This window comes from Corvus cornix, chromosome 5 (genome assembly GCF_000738735.6).
Source record: "Corvus cornix cornix isolate S_Up_H32 chromosome 5, ASM73873v5, whole genome shotgun sequence".
NCBI lineage: Eukaryota > Metazoa > Chordata > Aves > Passeriformes > Corvidae > Corvus > Corvus cornix.
Window position 1 is genome coordinate 36,993,365 of NC_046335.1, and position 25,470 is coordinate 37,018,834.

At 39.6% G+C, this 25,470-nt stretch overlaps 1 protein-coding gene across 2 annotated transcripts; it reads left to right on the plus strand.

The window, feature by feature from the left end:
- Positions 1 to 25,386, plus strand: VPS39 (VPS39 subunit of HOPS complex). Of its 2 annotated transcripts, XM_039552622.1 has the most exons (26): positions 8 to 212; positions 1,977 to 2,042; positions 2,807 to 2,833; positions 3,281 to 3,345; positions 4,101 to 4,143; positions 5,144 to 5,238; positions 6,453 to 6,551; positions 7,190 to 7,282; positions 8,795 to 8,978; positions 9,499 to 9,619; positions 9,979 to 10,099; positions 10,868 to 10,997; positions 12,179 to 12,321; positions 13,692 to 13,835; positions 14,402 to 14,543; positions 14,803 to 14,889; positions 16,862 to 16,935; positions 17,525 to 17,623; positions 17,878 to 17,995; positions 18,477 to 18,605; positions 19,078 to 19,180; positions 20,114 to 20,159; positions 20,548 to 20,697; positions 20,854 to 20,988; positions 21,543 to 21,634; positions 22,896 to 25,386. In XM_039552622.1, exons 1-26 carry the CDS (start codon positions 140 to 142, stop codon positions 22,969 to 22,971), a joined length of 2,655 nt encoding a protein of 884 aa, XP_039408556.1. In that variant the 5' UTR covers positions 8 to 139; the 3' UTR covers positions 22,972 to 25,386. The 2 variants fall into 2 exon arrangements, with proteins under 2 accessions (XP_039408557.1, XP_039408556.1); XM_039552623.1 differs by lacking the exon at positions 2,807 to 2,833 and having other exon boundaries at positions 1 to 212.
- The last annotated feature ends 84 nt before the right edge of the window (positions 25,387 to 25,470 follow it).

Consider the following 25,470-nt stretch of genomic DNA (forward strand, 5'->3'; position numbering starts at 1 on the left):
CGCGGGCGCTGCCGGAAGGGGCGGGAGCCGGGGACGCTTTCGTCGGGACTATTCCCGTCGGGGCAGTTCCCCGGCCCCGCTGGTGCTGCCTCTCCCTGGGTCGGGCGCTGCGGCAGCCGGGGCCGGAGGAGCCGCCGCCATGCACGACGCCTTCGAGCATGTGCCGATCCTGGAGAAGCTGCCGCTACAGATCGACTGCCTGGCGGCCTGGGGTGAGCCGGAGGGGCCGCGCCGCAGCCCGAGCCGCTCCGCTCTCCCGTCCCGGGCGGCGTTCTTGCGGCTGCCCCGCCCCGCCCTGCCCTGCCCTGCCCTGCGGCGGGCTGTGGGTGCCAGCGCCGCCCGGCCCCGGCCAGCGGCACCCGGAGCGGCCGCGGCCCTGCCGCCTCTCTGGGCCGGGCCGGCCGTGCCGGGCCGCGGGAGCCTCTTCCCGTGCCCCGGGTCCCGGCGGTGCCGGGGGCTGCCGGGCCGAGCTCCGCTCCCGGGGGTGCCGGCGGTCGCGGGCCGCCCTGCCCTGCCTGCCCTGCCCGCCCGGCTGTGAGGAGGCTGCCAGGGCTTCCGGGGCTGTAACCCTGGGCCGGCTACTTTCTTGCTAAAAAGCATTCCCTGTGTTTTGACTTAAATTTATTTTGGAGGGCTGGTGGTGTCTTGAAGTCTTAGATTTCCGATATGTTTGCACGTGTTAGTGATATATAATTGAGGGTTATATTTTTGGGCATACTTGAGAGTCAAGATTTTGGTCAGGTGACTGCACCAGCTGTCCTAATGATTAGGCTTGATAAGGCTTTTCAAAGCCCTGAGCAGGTACCATCAGATGTACTACCGTCGTGCAAAATTGGCAATTAAAAAAGCTCCACACATGATAGTATTGTGGCCCTGATTAATTGTTTTAAGAAATTGTTTTAAGAATTATATCCTGAATTATAATGCCCCAGTTATACATGGATTGTTTATGACAGAGTTATGTACTGGAGAGGATGTGAAGATAGTTTATTCCTGCATTGCAGCTTTTATCTTTTTCTCTCTTTGAAAGCATTTATTTTGCTGAGCTAGGAAAAAAAGCCTAAACATATAGACTTACAGCAGTATGGTTTTGTAAAAGACGTGCAACTCTATCTCTACAATGTTTTTTTTCTACCAACTAGTAGAAGAAAGGTTTTGCAGGAAACAAGATTTTACTAAAATGCAAATTGCTTTGGTGATGAGGGAGTACTGGATGTAGAAAGAAATATTCTTGTATGCTGCTTTCCTATATGATATTCAGTGAGGAAGAAATTCAGTTATATTTCGTGACACTTTAAAAATTCTATGCTTTTTGTATGGTGTAAATGCTGTAAAGAGGAAGAGTCTGAAACTGCCATAGAGTTTGTATATAAAGGCCCTCTTTTGTAAATCTTGAATGATTCTTGGTTGTCCAAGCAATCCAAATGTCACCTAAGCAAAGCTGACACTGTCCTTCCAAACATAGCTGACTGTTTCAGAGAGACACTGTAAAAACCTGACTGTTAAAAAAACTGACAATCTAACCCACATAAACTCTTTGTTCTTCTTTCTGACAGTACTTCCCGTTACGTAGCAATGTTCCTCTCTGAGAGATAATAATGTCTGAAGAATAGTTTATTGCCTCTTTCGATTGCACGGAAGATGCAATGGTTTGCTTCTTTACCTTTGTATAAACTAGTGGAATGTGATGGCCAGGCTGTTTATTCTGTTTTACTGCCTGATCTTTGCCTAGCCTCTCCTGAGAGTTAAAGCTACTTCTGTGCACTTCCACTGGAGAGATGATAGGAGAACTGTGTAGTCATTACAGAAAGTCCTTCTTGGTGTTTGAAGCAAGTTTCCAAGTATTCTGATAAATGTAACACAGCCACATCATAGGCACTGTGAAGAAAATTAACTCTAGCCCAGCCAAAACCAGCACAGCTGTGAAGGGTAGCATTTGTGGAACTAATTAGCCTCTTTTTCTCTTGTCTTTGTAGAGGAATGGCTCCTTGTTGGTACCAAACAAGGGCATCTTCTGCTTTACAGGATCAAGAAAGACGTAGGTAAGTTGATTTTAAAAACGGCACAAAAAAGTTGATTATCTTATTTTTATTTTCTGCACTTTTGGAGGCTGTAGTCATTTTAACACAAGTGTGATTATTTGCTGATTTTTTCCTATGTAGCATTTCCTGTATGTAAAATGTGTTTTATATCAGGTTTCTCTGTGTTTAAATTTATAGTAAGCTACTGTAATTTTTACGAATACAGTGCACAAATATGTGTAAAAGCAGTGCAGCGTGCCAATTGCCAGAGTTTTGATGTGTGTTATCTTTTAATGAAGGACTGGATTAGTGAAAGAGCAAATATATTCAGTGGGTCCATGAGCATCATAGATGGGGAAGAGGGATACCTGCCAACTAGTTCTGTCATGTATTTACTCTTTCCCTGCCTCTTTGACAGTCTTAAGTGCTCATAGTCTATTCTAGGAATGCCACAAATAGAACTATTCTATTTTTGGTTTAGTTACAATTGGTTTTCACTAAAGAGGTTGTATTTCACATTACCAGCTATTATGTAGAAACTGATGTTATTGAACGCAGGAATATTGTGTAGCTTGGCACAGGAAAGTAAACACCAAATGTAAGTTTCCAGGCTCTTCAGCTCTTGGAAATATGTTCATTTGTAGCTACGTGGGTTCTAGAGGCTGGGTTCAGCTTGATTTTTCTGAAACTTGTAGGCTGTCTGTCCAATTGGAGCATGCTAGTCTTGAGTTGCTAGTGTTTTATCTCACATGGTAAATTTCTCTCCTTTTTTGCATCAATGCCAGGAGAGGTTATGTCATCAGAAAGTGTCTGTAAGTCTTTCTCCCTAAAACTCCTTTTAAACCCATGTGGTGTAGTGTTTATTCCTCTTCTACTTTGCAGTGATGTGCATCCTAGCAATTTAAGTTACTGATATTTGATTAGTGTGGATAAAGTCTTCATGGGTATCTTTGTATCTCGGGGTTTCAAATTACTTAAATATAATGCTTGAAATGTAAAACTTGGGCAAGGCAGAAACGTAACTATTGTTGAGGCCCTCAGCTGGGTACAAGAAATGTAATTTACATTTTCACCTGTGTAGAAGGCCCTCTGATGCATTTAGGTATGATGTAAAAGTTAGCCCAGATATGTTAAAGTGTCATTTTTCCAGTGTTAAGTGGCCAAGTTTGCTTTCATAATTATTTGTAATTTACTTGGTGTAAGATATACACAGTCATGAGCAACTTCAGTTTACATACTCTCTTCAATTTTTCTGATAGGTTGCAATAGGTTTGAAGTGACATTAGAGAAATCCAATAAGAACTTCTCAAAGAAGATTCAACAGGTAGGAAATACCATCTTCTTGGTGTGGGGACAGTTTTCAGCCAATAAATGAAATATCAAATGTACATCTGCAATCTCTGCTATGCTTAACAGAGTTTCCCAAAGCTGTAGATTCTCCTGGGGTGTAACAGCCAGATGTTTTGCCCTCTCTTCCCATAATAGGAATAAGCTTGGTTTGATTGCTAAATCAGAAACCAAAGAATTGGAACATCCAGGTTTATTTTTGGCTTTTGTTAGCGATAAGTCTTCAGTTGTTCTGACTGAGAATATTTGTAAAAATGATGGTAATACACCAACAGGCTGCAATGTATTATTTGACTTTCAGATGAAATCCTATAGGAATGTGAATGTAATTCCACTTACTTGAAATATAGAAATAAAGTAACTGCCAGTTCTGCTGCTATTTTTTTTTGAGAACTTGCACTCAATGATTATATTGATTCGTGGGAAAACACCTTAAAGATTATGCATCCTCTTTCAGGATGCAACACTCTATGTATCCTTTAGAAGTACTTTTGTACTTGTAACACACCAAATGTTACAGCTTTTTCTACTAGCCTAGGTTGCTAGTGCTGTGTGCCAGCTTGTGAAAGGTGAGTGTAACTGAAAAGAGTTGCAATAGGTGAAGGAAGGTTGTGCATGGAAAACTGCCTTGCTGTTCTCATTATTTTGAGATTTTCTTAGACAATCTATAATCAAGTCTTGTTCAGAGTTTTAGTTTATGAATGGAGTCACTAACAGCATTCTCCCTTTCAGATCCATGTTGTTTCTCAATTTAAAATTTTGGTCAGTCTATTAGGTAAGTGAAGAAAAGTGTCTTAATATTTAACAAGCTCTTCTTCATGCAGTTACCTGTCTGAATGTGGCACCCTTTCCACACACCTGCATAATAGTCTGGTTGTTGAGAAGTCGTCGTGTAGAACTTAGCTTTGCATTTTGCAGAGGAAGCATTAAGTAGCATAGATAGAGAAACAGCTTGGCTTGTTGTAAGCCAGCTTGGAGAAGAAAGCCTTAATGCTGATTTGTGACTAGGAATGAAGAAGCACCTGCCTGCTCTAGAGTGTCTGTGTAAAATACAGGTTGTATTGACATCTGTATGTACACAAATATGCATGCATGTGTGTGCACTGTATGATAGGAACTAAAACTTCTGACCAAATTTGCTTGGTGTATCAAACATACTGTTGATGTCTTACACCAAATTCACTTTATATGCAGATGTGATCTTTTACTATCTTGTGGAAGACTTAAGTTTGCTTGGCTCTGGTTATCATTTCTTAACTTACTATCTTCTAATATCTTTTTTTGCTTATGTTACTACTCCCTTCTTTATCATCTCCAAGTCCTGGCTTTTCCAGCTCCAGCATGTGTAGATTTCTGCTGCTTGCTTCCTCATGCCTACAAAACCTTGACCACAGTACCCTACATCTTCAGCTGTTCACTTTCCACTAATTTCAGAAGCCAGTTCAAAATGGTCTTTGTTCATGCAATCTTCCATCTTGAACTTGCTCTGTTCTGTCCTGCTTGCTGTCCCTTCCACTCTGCCTTCCCCTGCTTGGTTAGCAGTACCTTCCTGTAGTTCTACCAATGCTGGTGTTAGTCATCTTTTCTCCATTTATTGTATTTGTATGTGCCCTAGCATTTTTCAACTTTTGGGAAAACACTTCTTTTCCTTTCTTGCAGCTCTTAGTTTCGCAAGTTCTTTTTATATAAACATAAAATACAGTAACTTATTTGAATTAGCAATGACTCTACATGTATTAAATATTAAATAATAATTGGAATTTTGTTTAAAACAGAAAATAACATTTACGTCCATGACCTGTTGACATTTCAACAAATCACCACAATTTCCAAGGCAAAAGGTGCATCTCTCTTCACTTGTGATCTCCAGGTAAGGGGAAGAATACAGCTGCACAGATGTCCTTACTGTTTGTAATAAGGATTCCTTTTTCATGTTGCTGTATAGATTAGGTTTGTTAATTTTGTGTTAGATGAAGATTTTTTGGGTACTAATGCTTTTTAAAATTAGTACCTACTACATTTGCTTAAGGCAACAATTTTTAATTATTTTTCTTACACTGCTTGATAAGGTATTTTCCTGTGCCTGTTGTGATTGTAATTTTGATACAGAACTTTTGATACAAGACTTCAAGGCATTTTTGTCCCATACTAACTTTGGCTGTCTTCTGTTTTGAAAGGGCTGCTTAATATAAAAGCTGTTCCCTTTCCTTGCATTGCCAGTGTACTAGCTCATCGTGTTCCCTTCTGCAAGCAGCTCTGTCACTGGCTGTTTTTATGTTTTTGTTTCTGTTTATTGGCCCAAGGAGTCCTAGAGCCGTTGTGATAGATTCAAGCCATAAAATGGTTCTGTAAGGTGTAACAGTTCTCTGCTCATACGCTCTGGTTTATTAAGTGACTCATTTCTATTTAAGTGAGTTTCTCAGCCTGCATAAAAGACACCTTTTTTGTAGTCAGAAGAGATGGTTTAGTGCTCTTCATAATTTTTTATCTTTTTGCCCTGTTGGATCTTGGTGTTAAATAACTTTCTAGGAAGTACATAGGGTTTTCTAGACATAAAAAGTAATGTCTTTCCAAACACCTTTACATCTGGTCATTGCAAAGTGGCTTGTTGTTTGTGTGTCCAGGCACTTAGCTTTCCTAGTATTTCTTGTCAAGAGACTTCCAACAGGTTAGAAGTTATTAACGGTTTTGTCTGTTAGTATAACACATTCTTTGTGTTATTCCATCTCCTCACCTCTCCTATACTGCATAGAGTTCCAACTATTTATCCTAGTTTCAGGGTTGGACTGATAGCTCTCTACTTATCTTCTGTTTGTGTGTGTATGCCTTTGGTGCTCTTTTATTTTTTGGCTTTCCTTGATGTCACAATCCCTGTCAAAGTTCATTTTTAAGTATCCTGCCACCTCTCCTGCCTCCTTCCTCCCCCTCCCATGCTTCCTTTTTAGGGAATGCCCTTCTGGCATGCATGAACAAAGCTGTTCTTCAGTGGACAGCTTTGCTTCTAGCAGAGGCTTCTTTTGGCCTTGTCTTATCTTACTTGCCTCTTTGTGAGTGCCTGTGAGTTAAGTCTGTCTGTTTTCACAGCAATCAGATACAGGGGAAGAGGTGCTGAGAATGTGTGTGGCAGTGCGCAAGAAGCTACAGCTTTATTTTTGGAAGGACAGAGAGTTCCATGAACTACAGGTGAGTTGTGTTCTTTCTGTAGCCAGGATGTCTCAGCAGGGAGGGGAGTTGCTCTTTGCTATGCAGTCCCTGTTACGTGGGCACTGGTGACTTTCAAAACATTGATGGTTGGTTCTGCAGAGATTTTAACAATGAAGCAGCAAATAAAAGTGAAAATACATATTTGAAATCACAGTTAATGGCATTAATACAGTTAAAATTAAAGTAATGGCCGTGCCCTGTATTTTAACATTCTGGTTGTAGTACTTTTTAAGTCAGTGAAATGTATAAGAATGAATACCTTACAAAACCATTATGGATTTTTCAAGTATGTCATTAAGTCAGAAGATAGTTACTGACAAGTGTAGAGAGCTGCAGTTGTCAATGCTGGAATGGTAAAAAATAACAAAGTGAAATGGGTAGAGGCTTTTTCAGCTACAATGCCGTACTAGAAAATGACCGTCTGACTCAGAGCACACCTCTTCACTGTGCATGAATCCAGCCTTTTAGCTCAGTACTGCCATTCTTTGAGCAGTAGGTGTTGGGCACAGGTGGTGGGGAATATGATGTCGACGAGAGAGCAGCCTGTTACGCTCTGTGTTGCCAGATTTGACTTCTGCTTTTTGTTCATAACAACCAGTTTAACCTGTTTTCCTCAGGGGGACTTCAGTGTACCTGATGTACCCAAGTCTATGGCCTGGTGTGAAAACTCCATCTGTGTAGGCTTCAAGAGGGACTATTACCTGATACGGGTAAGATGGGGCTATGTAATAGTGTTTTAAGAAGATTTGGATAGCAGTGGACACTATGGAGGCTGCTCCTGTGTTCAGGAATTTAGCTAATAGATTTATGAAAAACAGCAGCTGGTACTCCTGATATTTGTGGTTTTGAAAGGGGCAGTCTAAGCCTGTCCTTTTAAACTGATATTTTGTCAGGAGCTGATCCTCTGTTTGTTGCTGTTGAGACCAGTGTTTACAGCTCTTGCAGAAAAAAAGGAATTGGAGAAGATACATTTTGGTTTGGCAACAGTCTGTGTAAGCTCAGTTTGCATTTTATTTAATGTATTAAGATACCAGATTAGTTCTAAAAGGAAAAAGAGGAGACCAAGAATAACTCATCTGGTTAAGCTCAGCAGCTTAACCATTCTTTAATTTTTCATTCTCTAGCTGAACTGTAATAATTCATTTGAAAGTCTTTGAACTTACTGTTAATTTAATATTACAGTTTCCACTTAGACTTCATTTACAGCTATGTTGTTTTTTGTGCCTTTACAATTGGTTTCTGCAGATATTATAGGAAAATAAGGTGAAGATGAGGTGCACCACACATGTACATGTACGTACATGAGTGGCAACACTGATCTGTAGTCAACAGGAAAACTGCACATAATTTTTACAGTCACTTGAAACTGATGCTGCTCACAAAAGAAGGGATGCCTTTCTGCAGTGCTCTCCTAAATGTTGATTCCTGCCATTCTAGTGATAGGAGTTGTGCAGCTGCCCAGGCAACCAGGGTGGAGACCAGCTGTTCAAGTGTTTACTGTAGGTTGGCTCTGGTGCTTGGCTGACCTGTCCTTGAATAGCTTCATTTCACTAAATAGGCAGGAAAAGTACACATGTTTTTATGATGGTGTTTTCAGGTGGCTAGCTGTTGATATGTTAAATGCTTGAGCTGTAATGCAAGGGAAGCAGTAGAAGGGAAGTGTAGCTGGAGTAGAAGAAGGATTCTCTGTTTTGGTGGCATTGGGTTGCTACTATTATCAGCTCATGAAGCAGCAATTTTTTGTGTGTTCAGTTCCCACTATAGCATGTGACCAGAAGAATGAGCAATTAGGACAGGGGAAAAAAGGCTGGGCAGGTTTCTAGGCTTATAGTTAGTTTTTTTATGTGGCAGTGCTCACTCATGCCAGAATAAAACAGTGTTAAAAGTTTTGGCCTAAATGAGGTGTTTGGACACTTCAGCTGATTTTGTTGCTGTGCTATTATGCATTTTATAAACTTGTATGAGTGATGTGCTCAGCTGCTACTGCAGTAGCAGGAGTACATTATCTCAGATACAAAAGTAATAATTTATTTCAGAATGATGTATAAGCAGGATAAATTAGGATATCCAGAAACTTTTATTGATTCTCTTTAAATTTGCACTTGTCCTGTTAGTGATTATCCTGGGCAAATCCCTCTAGGGGTTTTTGCTTTAGTATTACGCAGCTTTGAAATAAAAGGTTATTTTGCAAAACGTTTTTTTTTTGTTCTTTATTATCCTAGGTGGATGGAAAAGGATCTATCAAAGAACTGTTTCCCACAGGGAAGCAGCTGGAACCATTGGTAGCTCCTGTAGCAGATGGAAAAGTTGCAGTTGGCCAAGATGATCTAACAGTTGTGCTTAATGAAGAAGGGGTCTGTACTCAGAAATGTGCCTTGAATTGGACAGATATTCCTATAGCCATGGGTGAGAAGTAGCAGTTTGGTTTTGGTTTTTTTAAACTTTGATTCTTTACTCTTTTGTATGTGATAAAATCATTATGTTCCCAGTATTTTGAAACCAGCTGGATTTGGAGTGTGACAGTTTCTACAGTATTCTAAGTTGTACTCTTGGGAAGGTTTCATGTGTTTGTTTTTGCTTCTTAGCCTTCTTTCCTTGTGGTCTGTGGGCCTCTCTCCTTATAAAATAGGTGTATTCCATGTCTTTTATAAAGGGACAAGGTCTGAAATGGAAGATAGTGTGTTAAAACACTAGTTCTGGGCACCTGGGTGCCTCAGAATTTCCTTATGTTGAAGGATGAGCAAAAGGCTTGGTAGTAGTCTGTTAGCAAATTGCTGTCAGTGTCAGGCATTGAGTTTTGTTTTGAATATGAAAAAGGGACATGTTTCAAGGGGATGAAAAATTGAAGAGAAGCCTTAAGTTATGGCTTGTTTCAAGGAATGCTTGAGAACAATCAACCTAAATTTTTCCCTTGTTTCATGACTAGAACACCAGCCTCCCTACATCATTGCTGTCCTGCCAAGGTACGTGGAGATCCGCACTTTCGAACCCCGGCTGCTGGTGCAGAGCATCGAGCTGCAGAGGCCGCGCTTCATCACCTCTGGAGGGTATTGATCCAACTCATTGTCACTGCTGTCAGGCTGGCTGGCTGTATGTAGCACTCTGAAAAACTGACAGGAGAGCAGCTTTTCTAACTCTCATCTTAAGATGTACCATTGAAGCAGCCTGCTGGGCTTTTCATGGAGATTGGTGGAGGCCATACCTTGAGGAGTAAAGGATAGAGTTGAGTGTCTTTAAGAATTTGTGACACTGGAGCTACAGTCTTCTTTCTGCTTTGCAATAATGCTCCAGTTGCTCTTGGATTGATCCATGTGTGTATTAACCAGGATTGGTTTTTTTAAGATAGGGTATTGCCTCTTTCTCAGCACTGAAACTTAATAATTGACATTTTTTGTCTTGTTTACAGCACAAACATTATATATGTGGCAAGTAATCACTTTGTTTGGAGGCTCATTCCAGTGTCCATAGCCACACAGATCCAGCAGCTTCTGCAGGACAAACAGTTTGAGTTGGCTTTGCAGTTGGCAGTAAGTACTCAAAAACTTGAGTTTGCATTGGATGCAATTGTGCAAAAGTACACAAAAGGATATTTGTCATCTGCTTGACTGTAGTGAGTCCACTAATCAGGCAGTCAGTGTAACCTCCCAGCTGTCCACTTCGCACAAACTGGTAAACTCTAGACTTTTTTAAGTGAGGTTTTAGTTTTGTGCTGCCATTATTCCATATTGATTTATTGTGGTTTAGATTTTGAGAAATCATCTTGTATATGAAAGATTATCTCAGCTGTTAAATCGGTTACCTTCTTTTAGATTTTGAAGTCAGTTGGACTTCAAAGTCTTCAGACTGCATGTAAACAGCTTGGAGTTCTGAGTTTTGTTTTGTCACATGACTTTTTTTTTGGTAATATTACTCCTGAAACAATAATCTGTTAGAGATGCTGATGCAGTATCTCTAATTATACTGCTCTTACTGTATTAGGATTTTTTGATTTCTGGAAACCCCCCTTAATTAATTGCATTTTGAATTGCTGACTTGGAAAAAAAATTTGAAAAGGCAAATGAGTGAAGAGCCATTTGCTGTGACAGAGCAGGTATATAGGTAAGCAAAGGTAGCTCTCAGACCCTTCAGGTTATCTCAGTGATACAATAAACACAGTCACCATCAGTGTTCACTTTGAGAGATTATCTTTTTTCTTCTTCTCTCCACAGGATAATGCTCCTGTTATTTCTCTAGGGTGTTTCTCTCTCATATGAGGCCCAAGAGTTTTTAATGTTTGTTAATTTGTATATATGCAGGAAATGAAAGATGATTCAGATAGTGAGAAGCGACAACAAATTCACCACATAAAGAACCTCTTTGCCTTCAACCTTTTCTGCCAGAAGCGTTTTGATGAATCCATGCAAGTTTTTGCCAAGCTTGGTACAGGTAAATGCTTGGGTTGGCAGTTAGGAGGAATGAAATCAAACTCAGTGGCTATTTTATGGGGTTTTTTGTTTGCTTTCTGTTTTGTTTTAGTTTAAAACAGTGCTATCTTGTGCAGATCAGTCACCTGTGAACACCAAATAGCCTAGGCAGCTATTTATTTATTTTTTGGTGGAGCTGGTAATTCATTACTTAATAACTTAATGAATTACACAATTAAACACAATGAAATACGTAATTAACTGCACTTAGTAAATGAAATCAAATCAGGAGTTTGCCCTTTTTACAGAATGTATTTGTATTCTAGGGTATTTTAAAGCATATATAGCATGTGCACAGACCCTTTGAAGGTGAATGTTTCAGCAGCTGCTAAAAGCCTACTTGTAGCTTGGAATGAAAAGTAAGGAACATCTGTAGATTTGCAAAATCACTGGACTCAGATGCGGCCCCTTAAGCCTTGGGTTAGCCAAGATGCTGAAACCAGGAAACTTTTCTGTGCTTTTGGAAGTCACAGCAGTCTCTGGTGCTGTTCCTCTGAGTCGTACTAGGGCTATTGGAAGAATACTTGAAGACTGAACTGTGTCGTAGAACAGTGCTTAAGACTGAGATTCTTTTTACTGGTGACAGACATCTCATGTGCATTTAAACCTAGAACTTACTTTCATGACACTTATAATTTTTACTTAGGAAAACTACAGTGAAAGACAAGGACTAAGAACTCAAAATATTTTGAGCTTGAATTAGAGGATAGTAATTTTGAATTTGCTTAAACTCTTTGGAAACAGTTTGGCATTAGTTACAGATGGTACTATTTAGTTCTTTTTTCAAAAGCAGAGTAAATCTTCTCTTAAAACATTACTTGTTCCTAGAAATCCTGTCTTACTGTCAGAGTGGTTAATAGTAGGATTCTGCAAGAAGAGCAGTAAGATTATAATAATGGCTTGTCCTCCAAGTGTGCCAAATGCACAGGTTGGAAGTTCCCATGCTTGGACTTGGAAACACATTTTTCTCTTGCTTCTTTTGCATTGTACAGCTTCTTTTCTGTAATGAACAAATTTTGTTTAGGCTCTAGAAACTTGTGGATGCACCAGTAGACTACAGACTTCTCTGTTAGAAAGATAAGCTTGCTCTAAGTTTGCAAAATTAATATGAATGGTTACTAATACTAGTTATTTTTTGCGTAGATCCCACTCATGTGATGGGTCTGTATCCTGACCTCCTGCCCACAGATTACAGGAAACAGCTACAGTATCCCAACCCCCTGCCAGGGCTCTCTGGGGCAGAGCTGGAGAAGGCACATTTAGCTCTGATAGACTACCTAACTCAAGTGAGTGCTCCTCTACCTGGTTTTAGAGCAGGGTTATTCAGTTCTAGCATGCTTTGTTGGTTATCTTTTATTACAACTGGTGAGGGGTCAGTAGCTCTCACCGAGGAAGAGGTGACTGGTCCGGGGAGATGGTCCCAAAAGGAATCGCCTTCCCGAGGCCCGGTGTCTTCCCTCAGCTGCTGGCAGGAGGGCCCGTGCAGAGACTGTCAGCTCTTTAATGATTGTCAGCTCGTGGTTTCAGCTCAGCTCTGCAGGGCAGCCTCCAGGCCAGACCAGAGTGAGAGACGAGAGGCTCGTGTGGCTGGTTCCACACAAGGTAGCTTTATTATCCATACTCCGGCGAAGGGGAGCTACGGGCGAGCATCTCCGTCTCGCAGGGGCAGAAGACCATCTTTTATAGGGATACAGGGGATGGGTCTCAGAGGGTAAGGGCCAATGGGTTACAAAGGATCTGCATAGGGTCTCCCAGAGGATTGTGGGTCTGTCTTTTCTCGAAGTGACCAAAGAAGTGGTTGTCTTTCCAGGGAGTCCTGCTGGCCGATTGTGCAATCTCCTTATCTCAGCAGACATCCCTCCAGGGCAGGGGCTGGGCATACCCCACAATCTTTGATGAGCAGGAAGCAGTACACCTACTCCAGCTCTGTCATGTTAGCCGTAATGGGTTGTCTTCATGGTTGGAAAATACGGCAGCAGCTCCTGAGTAAGCAGGGGAAGTGGAACAGATATGTGGAAAACATCACGTGTGACTGGACAAAATTTACTTATGAGTCAGATCTGAATACGAGTCCAGTATTTTATTCCTCTTATCCTTCTGAAGAGGACCTGAGCACTTCATTTTTTTGTTTTGTTCAGTGATTATTATGAAGGGCACTCTCTCCAGGAGATAGGTTGAGGGCATGCAGTAAAAGGTGGAACAGGAATTAATGGGTACTGTAACTTCCTGCCCTCTTTATTTTGTCATAACTGGAACCTGAATTGCTTGGTTGCCGTCCTTACTAGATGTGTCTGAAGGAGAATAGATTTTATGCCTAGTAGTGCAAAATCTAAATTGTTATCCAAATGTTTTAAATGTTTCCTGACTTCTCTAAAGTGTCTGTTGAGGTTAACAGAATTTCCTTCTGACAATTTTCTCAAGAGACTGGACATTTTGCAAAACTATAAATACGCAAAACAAATGTATACACCTGCCTATGGTTGTAAAGTTTGTGTTGAATAGTTAGTAACAATAAAATTCTTTGGGAAACAATTGATTAAAACAAGTTATTAAATTGGCTTAATTTAGTCTTTGTAGTTGGTGGGTTATATGTACTGAGGTGAGATGTAGAAATCCATGGCCTTTTCCTGTTAAAATTTCATTTGATGTCCTGCAGAAAAGGAGTCAGCTAGTGAAGAAGCTAAATGATTCTGACCATCAGTCCAGTACCTCACCCCTCATGGAAGGAACACCCACAATCAAATCCAAAAAGAAGCTGCTACAAATCATTGATACCACTCTGTTAAAGTGTTACCTGCATGTGAGTTTCTCTGTGACCTAGAGGTTTTGCCACGTGAGCTCCATTGGAATTTCAGACTGAAACATTTAAGAAGGAGGATAAGGAGCTACTTCAGAAATTCTCACACAACTGTCTGTCTTTGATCTAGAAATGAATTGTAAAATTTGAGTGTTAACTAGTTTGCTCACTGGTCAGGAAGCAGTTTCATGGAATGAGGCAGATGTGTCTGTTCCTGGTTGCTGCCTCTGTTAAAAGAAAGTGGCTGTGGTTGTGTATTTTGAAGTTCTAATGAATGCTTTTATTGCCTTGTACTGTTAAATGCAAGAAAGTACGATCTTGGCTCTTACGATGTTTTTCAAAGCCTGACCTCTGTTCTTATAGGGGAGTACCTTTGATATGTTGTTTTCTTTCTGTCCCCGAAATTATGGAAATTAACATGGACCTTAGATGTTAAACTGTCATTTCTTACTTTTTTTATACTGTGAGGCTTCCTTCCTCCCCTGTCCCCACTTCTAACTTGTACTTTGTACTATAGACTCAGAAGGTGCACTTCCAGTGAAGTTTAAGTGCTCCCTTTTTGCTTGCAGACAAATGTAGCACTGGTGGCCCCACTGCTACGTCTGGAGAACAATCACTGCCATATTGAGGAGAGTGAGCATGTGCTGAAGAAGGCACACAAATATAGTGAGCTGATAATACTGTATGAGAAAAAAGGTCTGCATGAGAAAGGTAAGTATGAGGTTGGGAGAGGAGGAGGAGTGGAAGCATGTATTCTTTGTATTGTGTTTTGACTTGTCTTCAGTGAGCAGGCAGTATTCTGAAGAGAATGTTTAATTGCTATCTGGTGATTAAACCTCTTACAATTTGGTCTGTATGTTCAAAATAAACCTTGTTTTTTTCTTAGTAGCATAACAGGAAAAATGCACTTTTTTGTGGTCCATGTTGGAACTAGCAGTTACAAAGGAATGAACTTCTTTTGTTTTGAAAGCATTACAGGTACTGGTGGATCAGTCAAAGAAAGCCAACTCGCCTTTGAAGGGTCACGAGAGGACAGTGCAATATCTGCAGCATTTGGGTGAGTGTGAGGAAGAGCAGTATTTTTGTGATCATTCTTGTTGGGCTTAGTGGTTATTCTACTGTTTGGCAGCTTTTTGGAGGCTATCAAGCTGAAAGGGTATCCTTGTTATCTTGTTTGATTTCTTTCATAATGCAACCTTCAAGTATTAGCTCAAGGGTTTCAAATTTTGTTGAAATGTAATTCTTTTAGAGAAACACATTCCTTATTTCTGATTAAAATATCTACTGGGAGAAAATGGGCCATAGTTATTTGAATTTTCTTCCAGTGATGATTTATCATTCTGAGTGAAGTAGAAACTCTTCTTTAGTTGACTGTTTTCTATCAATATTAGGGCATTTAATGAAATATTCTTAGGTGGTTCTCAAGTAACTACAAATTCCTCCAGGCTTGTAGCTATGGTCTTTTAAGTCATCAAGTTTGTATTACTGATGTGTATTTGATACTTGCCTTGTGTTAATGGAATAAGCACTTATTGTTTATTGCATTAAAGCAAATATTAATCATTGATTGTGTGATCAGCCATCAAATATATGCTTTATCAGTGTGCAGGAGAATTATGTATTTGATGGGGTGGTAGATAGTTTTCTGTGTTGCATTATTCTTTTATCTTTTAAAACAGTGTTATGCAGGACTTTTTCCTATTATAGCTCATATTTAAATGAAGGATTTGTTGCTGAGGCAGTTTAGAAATTCCCTGCCTGTGACTTCTGTGAAGCCCCATGCAGATAAATGTTATGTGCTGAGGGAGCCAGTTGTTCCGTTTTGTGGTGCAGTGTGATGTGTTGACCTTTTAGTAAAATGATCAGTAAGCTTTAGTAGTTATTTAATGACCTCTTCCTCTCCTCCTGACATTTTCACTCTTTTGAGTAGGTTTTAACTTCGTGTTTGATTTGCTTGGGATTTCAACAAAGGCAGCTTGATCAGTGCTTTGGCAGGGAGCTATTCTAATTAATGTCACACTTCTTTATAAGGAGTTAAGACTCTCTGTTTTACATGAGAACTTTCTTCCATGATTGTCCTGTCCTTTTTTAAAATTTTCCCTGTGAGGCCAGCATGCCCTGTAAATTCAGAGAAGAGTTAATAGAGTTCTGCAAAATTTAGACCCACAAGTTTATTGCCATTTACCAAGTCACACTTTTGTTTCTGAAACTTTGAGATTGGCTCTTCTGGGGACTATTTCAATTGTTTTATTTCACAGTGCACATCATCTGCATTATTTATTTATTTAATACTGCTCATATGAAGATGCCGCTTTTTTAAAATATTGTGGGATGGAGAAGAGCAAACAATGCCTGCCTTTTTATAGGGTTGCTATAAGTTTCTGTTTCTTGTATAGTTGTTGCCTTGTTCAGGCAGTGAATGCCTCAGGGGTTCTGAGCAGGAGGGTGAGGGGAAAGTCATGTTTTCCTAACATGTTTTATTAGTATTTAGAACCAGATTGACCAAATAGTATTCTTTTTAAAGGGGCAAGTCCTACATTTTGCTAAAAGCTGAGAAGCTGTTACCTGTCATGTAGTTTCTATGCTAGCTACTTCAGTACTAGGATGGTTTCCTACTTGTTATAAAGTATTTGACCATTTGCTATAGAAGTCATTAAACTGACAGGCTGGAAATGGACTAATGAAAGTTACACAAGTGAAAAGTACAGTGCTTTCCCTACCCTAATAAAAACAAGCTGAAAGGGAAGACTTTTGGAATGTGGTTAAAGCAACCAATCTTGGTTTTGGGCTGAATTCTTTACATTTGATGACACTTACTATTTGAGTTATCTTTGTTTCTGTTTGAAATCATATTTGTGAAGCAATGAAGTTGTGGCTTTAACTTGGAATCAGTGATTTGCTTGACTTGAGCAACAATTGGATTCTTCATGTAAATTAAGCTTTACTGGCTCTGAAAGCATCTGTTTGTGTTGTGAGTAGATAGATGTTTAGGATTTTAACAATGAGCACTGCTGCTTTTTGTATTCCAGGCACAGAGAACTTGCATTTGGTATTTTCCTACTCTGTCTGGGTGCTGAGAGATTTTCCTGAAGATGGACTGAAGGTAAGTGTGGTTGAAAGAGGCTCCTTGTAACTGAGATTCTTAGTACAGTAAATGGAATTGGGATAACTCATTGTAAGAAGCTGATTAATGCTAAATCCAATTAAAGACATAATTTGTATTTTCTGCGTTCAGTGCTGTGCTAATGTTAGCAGTAGATAGAGCAGGTCAATCTTTCACTTTTTCTTATGCTCTTCCATTCTGGGAACACCTTATAATTGTAATAAATAGCTAGGAACCTTTGACACAACACTTCGTGTTACTGATGTCACACTTTTGCACAAGAGCCTAATGGAGTATTTAAATGTTGATTTGCTTATAAAATTGACTCCCCGTATTTGGGAGGCGTTGGGCTCTGTAAGAGAAGAGTGTTCGCTAAGGCAGAAGTGGGGATGTTTGTTAATCTTTTCAGATGTGAAATAACTTCTCAGTGCCTGAGTAAGCTGCTCAGTTGTTTTTTATACATCTTGTGCTTACTCTTTGGACACATGATGATATGCTGGGCTTCAGTGCCTCAGAGAAAATACACTGTGGCACTTGAAAAAAAAAAAAAAGAAAATCACCATTCTCTGAATAAGATTTTGTTTAACAGATATTTACAGAAGACCTCCCTGAAGTGGAAGCTTTACCACGTGACAAAGTGCTCAGTTTCTTGGTAGAAAATTTTAAAAGCTTGGCTATTCCTTACCTGGTAAGAACTCAATCTCTACTAGTGCATTTTACATTCAGTGCAAAATGTTACATGTAAGATTTTAGTTCTCCAGGAGTTGGAGCCTGATGCTGTCTCACGGAGTACTAGCTGTGCCATAAGTTGTGCAAAGAAAACATAATTAAAATACATGAAATCCTGAAGTCAAGCTTGGTAAAGGCAACCATGTTGCTTGCTTATAATGAATTACTTCCCAGAGAAAGTGTCTACAGCTGAGCCTTAACATGTATTTACAGGAACACATCATTCATGTCTGGGAAGAAACCGGTGCGGACTTTCACAACTGTCTGATCCAGCTGTACTGTGAGAAAGTGCAGGGCTTAATGAAGGAATATCTCAGTTCTTTCCCTGCAGGTATGTTTAGCCTTTTCTGGTGGGAGGATGAGGGGTAGGGGACAGCACAGGGGAGCCTTCATATTCCATATTTTTGTAAGCCTTCCCTGTTGACATCCAGCATAAGATACCTAAGTGATGGAGGGAAGTGGAAAACAGAAGCTGTGGGTTTGTAGGGCAGTCTAGTTCATTGCCGGTTCAGAGATCTTAAGGGATCAAGCAACGCTTTGTTCACAATTAAGTGGAATGACAGCTACTGCTCTCTGACTTCTGTGTGTTAAGGGTAGGGAAGGGTTTTGAATAACTTGAGTATTGCTTTAACCAGCCACTTGATGTGTTTTTAGGAGCTGAAGTTAATTTGGCAGGTGCATGACAGTCCCAACCTGTGTAACAGTTCTCTCACCATTTAGTTCCTCTTCATAGTGATTTGTTCATCTTCTTCTGTGTATTAGTGTAGTGAAATGGTTGTAATAATTTGGCCTATGTTGTTTTTTTTATATAGATAGAGCTCCAGTGCCTGCTGGGGAGGAAGGAGGAGACTTGGGGGATTACCGGAAAAAGCTGCTTCTTTTTCTGGAGAAGTCTAGCTGGTATGAACCTAGTCGACTTATTAGTGACTTCCCCTTTGATGGTGAGTTCTGTTTCCATAGGTTAATTAAACCCTAGCTTATTGCATTGTACAGCAAAACTTCCTCACTTATCATAGAATCATGGTAACTAGAAATAAAGAAGATGACTGTAGCTGTAGTTGCAGGCCACTGGTGTGTATACTAACTCTGTGTTTGCTGGCACAGTTGGGTTTACCAGTTTCTGCAGGATTCCTGTAACTGTTGACCTAAGACCTTCTGGTATCTCCCAGCTATTTAGCCTAACTTTTTGATGAGTCTGAATTACTTAATAGATCTGAAGGTTGTTGTTTCTTAAGGTTACTTAAGAATTCATAAAAGGTTTCTGAGAAGACTGATGTGAAATACAGACTTACAGTCTCAGTGTGACTTAAACTGTAGCCTGAGCACAGATTAATAATTCCTTCTGTTAGTCTGGTCACTAATTTTGTAATTTCTCTGTGTAACTATTGATTTAATCCTTCATGCTATCACTAGGTCTCCTAGAAGAACGTGCTCTGCTCTTGGGTCGTATGGGGAAGCATGAGCAAGCTCTGTTTATTTATGTTCATATTTTGAAGGACACCAATATGGCTGAAAAGTAAGGACTTAAAAATTTTTTTTTTGCAAGACTTAGTTTGCTTACTGCCATATGGATAGGATGTGTAGTGTATGGATAGGATATATGTGGAGCACAAACAACTAAGTCTTCGGGATCATCCGGGTTATCACATTTTCTTGACTTCTAAGCTCATTTGGGTATCTGTTTGTTACAGATGATGCTGCTGTCCCTTGAGGTTTGCCTTTTCATGCTCTTCTGTTGTTGTGCTTTAGAGCAATATGACCATCATCAATGAGTTACTACTTTCCACCTGTCCTTAGTCTGTGAACTTGTGTGTTGTTTTGCTTCCTTTCTGTTTGGAGAGACGTTCACTAGTCCACATTAAAAAGAATCCTCTTTAGTAAAGATACAGCATTTTTCTACGTGTTATGTGCTAGGGAACCTCCTGAGTGAATCAGAAGTACTCAGGTAAAAACAGAATTACCCAACACTGGCAGGTATATCTGAACATTGGGGCCTGTTTGACATAGTTGTTTTTAAAGCTTTTTCAGCAAATGCTTGTTAGAGGGAATTCAGCCCTGGTGTGTAGTGTACACTAATGAACAGCTTCTCTTTGTGATTCAGATACACTAATTAGATATATCCACACATAGGTTTTTTAGTTGGAGAGATCTTTTCCCCCCCTTTTTCTTACACAGCTGAATTAAATTTGGCTTCTGCATTAAGGCTTTTTAAGTTGACTGGAAGTGGGATGCTTGCAGAAAACTTTGCTTCTCTCAGCATTGTAATGCAAAGTAAAGGGTGTAATCCTGCTGTGCAGTTTGATGAATTGATCTGAATCAGATGTGCTGTCACCAAACTTGGATGACTTCAGTAGTCAGAGCATTTAAATGTTAATTTCCGTAAAATGATTCATTGGGTTCTATAACTGTTTCTGTATTTGACTTGATTCTTTTCTGTTGATTCTTCTAGCTACTGCCATAAACATTATGACAGAAACAAAGATGGCAACAAAGATGTAAGTAGCTTCTTGTTCAGTAAGGAAGTAGAAGGCTATTCATACTTTGTTCAAGACTTGAAAGTTCTTGCTCTGTATAGACTTTTCCAGGGTTTGTGTAGTGTATGGGAATTTACGTATAATCTCTTGGAATTTAGGGATTACTGGATGATTGCGGGGTGGAATTTAGGGATTACTGGATGATTGCGGGGTGTTTTTTGTTGAGAGTGTTACAGTGGATTTTGTTGAGAGTATCAGTGGATTTTAGCATATATCAAGAGGTGTTCAAATCAGCAGTTCAGAATTTTGGATGGCATGGGTACAACTTAGTACCATTGTTGGGTTCTACCAGCCCTGCCAGTTGTGGATACATGCAGTGGTTTCAGAGCTTTCCTTTCGTGTGCTGCAGGTCTATCTGTCCCTGCTCCGCATGTATCTCTCCCCACCCAGTGTTCATTGCCTGGGACCGATCAAGATGGAAGTGCTGGAGCCTCAAGCCAATCTGCAGGCTGCTCTGCAGGTTTTGGAACTGCACCACAGCAAACTGGATACCACTAAGGTAAGTCAGGCCTGTAAGTACTCAGTTTGTGCTGTTGGCAGGAGATTACAGAAGGTACTGGAGTAGGCAAGTCAATGGATTTGTCAAGCTAAGTGTGTCAATTTCTATTCTGTTTTGGTCTCTATTCCTTTTTAACTATTCCTAACTTTCTTCCAGGCTATAAACCTACTCCCAGCAAATACACAGATTAGTGAGATTCGCATCTTCTTAGAGAAAGTCCTTGAAGAAAATGCTCAGAAGAAAAGATTTAATCAAGTGCTCAAGAATCTTCTCCATGCAGAGTTTCTGAGGGTAAGCATCCACCACCTGTTATTTAATGGAATAGTGTTTTAAAATAGGATCAATATTTAAATTTACTGTTCCTTTTAGGGGATGGGTGTCCTCTAGATGGTGCTGTAATGCACCTGAAATTAAATGGGAACCATGCAGCTTGAACATCTTTTTTGCAGGAAATGGTGTGCACTTTCCTTTTAGTTTGGATGAGGTGTTTGTCTTTGCTCTCTGTGCTGTGGTGTGCAATGCAGAATCATCTCAGCTTGGACTGGATTTCTTTCAAGTGAAGAGAACCAGAGGAAGCAGTTCAGTAGTTCACCTTAACACCCCTCAGTGGTTAGAATGCCTTAGTCTGTGGACTAAGGTGAAAGTAAAACCTTGCAATTCATACAGTGTGGGTATTGGGTGTTCAATACCATCTGCTCTACTCTACAGACCTGCTTCTTGTGTGCTGCACAACTTGGTAATGTAGATGTGGCCACTGACAGTTAAACATTGTGATGGTTTGCAGTTTCATCAGACCAAGGTGTGGCATTGCTTTTTGAGCAGCTTGGATTTTTATTCTTCTTTAGGTCCAGGAAGAGCGGATCTTACATCAGCAAGTAAAGTGCATTATTACAGAGGAGAAGGTGTGCACTGTTTGTAAAAAGAAGATAGGTAACAGGTGAGAGAGCTAGGTAAACTGAGTCAAATATTAATCTGGTACACTTGAACTAAGAATGTTGGAAAACAGAACGTATATACAGCCAGAGAGAACAGCAGTATGAGGAAGCCATTTGAAGCGTGTTTGAATTACAAATTATATTAATCAGTTGGATCGTTAGGGAGACCTCAAAGCTTTGGTCAGTGAATTTGCTGCAATAGTTTAATCCTCCTTTCAACAAAGGAGTATAAAATCCCTTCGGAAACTCCTAAGAGTTCTTACTTCACAACTCTAGAAGGCATAAAATTGCCTCTCATACTGAATTTTGAAAACTTCATAAGAGCACTGCCTTTCTAAGAACCTGCTTCTTAACTAGAATTGAGAAGGATGATACGAAGAATTTTAAGCTAAGATACAGGTGTAGTTTCCTGTATCTGATGGCTTTATGGCTCCCTGACTGGTTTGTTTTGTAGCCTACATATGATAGGATGTTTAAAAGTAGAACTAATTTGCTTGATGATTTGGGTGCCAATGACCCTGACATGAGCTCAGTTGGTTGGAGCATTAACACCACGGTTGTGGGTTCAATCCTTGTACTGGCCATTTACTTAAGAGTTGGACTCTTATCCTTGTGGGTCCCTTCCAACTCAGAATATTCTGTGAATCTGAACTTTTCTTCTACCATTCCTAGTAGGTAGTTTTGGGTTAATATAGAATGCAGATTTTATTTGCACTTGGTTTTTAGGTCTTTCAACTAGAGGGAAATGCTACATGACTTAGTCATTTTTTTCTTCTTGATGTGAGCCCATCTGAGATATCAGTAGCATTAACAATGATAGGGAAAGGTTCTTTTCCCAAAACATTTTAATAAACATATTGCTATGCATATTAAATTTTTTGCTCTTAGCATGCAGCATGTAGCATCAGAATTGAAGCTTGCATATGCAATATTGTTTTGGCTGTCTAGAATTTTTCTAGTGCTGTTAAGTTCAACAAGATTTTGAAGTGCAAGCATGTCCCCCAGTCTTTAACTTGTTCCCAGTGACTTCCAAGTAAAGTGTGCCTACAGAAATGAAAATAGATTTTAAAAAACCCCAAGCAAACTTCTTACAAAATCCATAGAATTCTTTTGTCTGTTTCCTCTTAATATATTCAGGCTGTAGTTTTTAAAAGTGTCACTATCATGTGTGTCTCTTTGATTCTGCACAACTTGGATGCTCTTGTTCAAATATGGAAAACTGTTTGTCTTGACAGCTGATGTTTGTGTTTGTTCTCTTTACAGTGCATTTGCTCGATACCCTAATGCAATAGTTGTGCATTATTTCTGCTCCAAAGAAGTCAACACACTGGACACCTGACCTTGTCATGGTCAACAATCCCAACATTCACATGGAATTCAGTACTGATGACTAAAGAAGTTGATGTGTCTGAGATTTTTGAGGCTTGTTGCTAGGTTCTCTTACACTGGGTAGAAGTCACTTTTATCTGTGCACTGACCCATCAGTATTGATTTACTAGAAAATGACTTTAACCATGTTGTTACAGTGCTGGCAACTACACTGGACCTCTCAGTCCTCAGATGAAGAACAGAAACTGACTTTTGTAGTGAGTTTTGTAATACACTCCAGCCTTGCAAATGAACTGTTAGACAACTGTTGGACATTCAGCACAAATCAAGTTTTACAATAAAACATACTTTCTTAGGGTGGCAATGTTGTGATTTGGCCTTGTATGTAAATATTTTTTCAAAAAAAGAAAATTCCCTGAAAGTCTTTGCAGTTATATCAGCATTGCCTGGAGATCACCAGGTCTTTGTTGTAGAGGAGGCTTTTGTGTCTGTTTCTAGACATGGGAAGTGTAACTTTTGTCTCAGTGACAGAAATGTTTAATTGCTGGCCAAAGGACTCTCTATTGATATTCAGTGGTTTTGCCTGACCTTCTGATAAGTTGTTACACAGGAGATTGTCAGACAAATGGTAGATACCACTAAGAAGCTTTTTTTCTTTTTATTTTAGTTTGAGAGCTAGAAATTGAATTAACTTGTGTGTTGTTTGCACTGATTGTGTTCACTCTTTGCGTGAGTGGAAGCTCAGACTATTTGAAGAAGTTCACATCTGTACTCACAGCAAAAAGCAAAGAACACCCTGTAAGGCAATTTCTGGAAGGAGTGAACTCTAGTTATTGCTTGAGCTTCTGAACTATGCTTGAGACTTTTGTATATAAATTCTTTAGTCTCTGGTTCACTTTCCAACACTGAAGTAAAATCCAGACTGTTTCAACATCTGTGTATTTTAAATGCTCTAGAACTGCATTCTGCTCAGGCTGGTACTGTTCTTAAATTTACTCTTGGGCCAGAAGTCTTAACACAAGAACTATATTGTATCATACTTGCTGTAGACTGTAGTATTTTTGTCTTAACTTATTTTTTCAGAAACATTAATCAGTAGCAGATTGGTATGAGGGACAAAATGTTTGTTGCAGAAAGAATCTGTGGAGTGGTAATGAAAAAGCAGCAGCAGCAAAGAACCCAACAGAGTGGCTGTTTGACTCCCAACATCCTGGTCTAGCAATACTTGTAAATCTGCCATTATTAAGTCCTATGGAGCATGACATGTGATACCTGGTAGTTACATCTTAATGAACAGGCTGATGAATAAATCTTGTCTGCCTAAGATGTAGTTGAATCTCAGTTAACAACATAGGTTTATTTAAATCATGTGAGTGCTTTTTAGGAACAGATCTGCTGTAAGCTGACAAGAATCTAATTCACTTTCATTTGCCAGTGTTAATAGTTTCCCTTGCTAACTGTTTTTTCCTTTTTCATATGCATTTGTATTTATTGTTCATGCATTCTTCTGGATTTCTTGGTCCGGTATTTTGCTACTTCTGACTTGGATGTCTTGGGCAGTATTGCTACTGATGTCTTTCTGCAGAGGCTGGGTAGAGGGAATCTGTGGTGTTAATGTTTTTAAACCTGTATTTCTTCTATTTGAAGAAGAGAGCCTAAAAATACTTACACTAGATTTGCACATTCTGTATAGATCTTTATATACTAGTTCAGGTACGGAGGGAAGATGGTTTGGGAGAGTTGTGTTTACAGGTCAGAGAATGAAGAGAGGGTATTTAAAAAGACCCTGCATTCTTTGTATACAGATACAACAATACTACTCTGATTTTTACCTATCTTATGTTTAGTGCTGGTAGTATGGTTTTTATTTACCTTCATTATCTGTTACCAGGAGAGCTGTACTCACGTATGAGGATCTTTATTGTGCTCTTACTTACAAGACTAAAGTTGTGCCTCTGTTCATCTCCACTGCATACCTTTTACAGAGATGTGGCTTGTGCTGTACATTTGTGTTGTTTCATGTAATGTGCTTTGGGTTTACTAACCATACAGCAGGTTTGTCTAAAGCAATAGGTTGTAATAAATATCGTGAACCAGTGTGTGTTTCAGTCATTGGGCAGTTAAGCTTCCCTGGGCTGATGTAGATTTTATTTTTTATTTGTATGTTAGACTTCATCTTCTGGAAGACCCAATGCAGTATCTCAGTATCCCTTTTGCTTTAGTATATGTAAATCAAATGTGGCCATGTCATCAATTCTTAATGAAGGTTTTTAAATCTACAAGTTTATTCGTGCTTGTGAATGTTCTCAAAATCCTACTAAAACCACTTTTATATTATCTCTTTGAGTAATGTTTTTGCAAGTCCTACACCATTATACCATTAAATATGTACTTACTAGAGAACACTAAAATTACTGACAAATTTTTTTTTGACTGGTGATTCGCTGTTTTCGCCTGGGGAGGAATGTTAAACTCTGTGTGACCAAATCAGGAAATGTTTAGATTCACA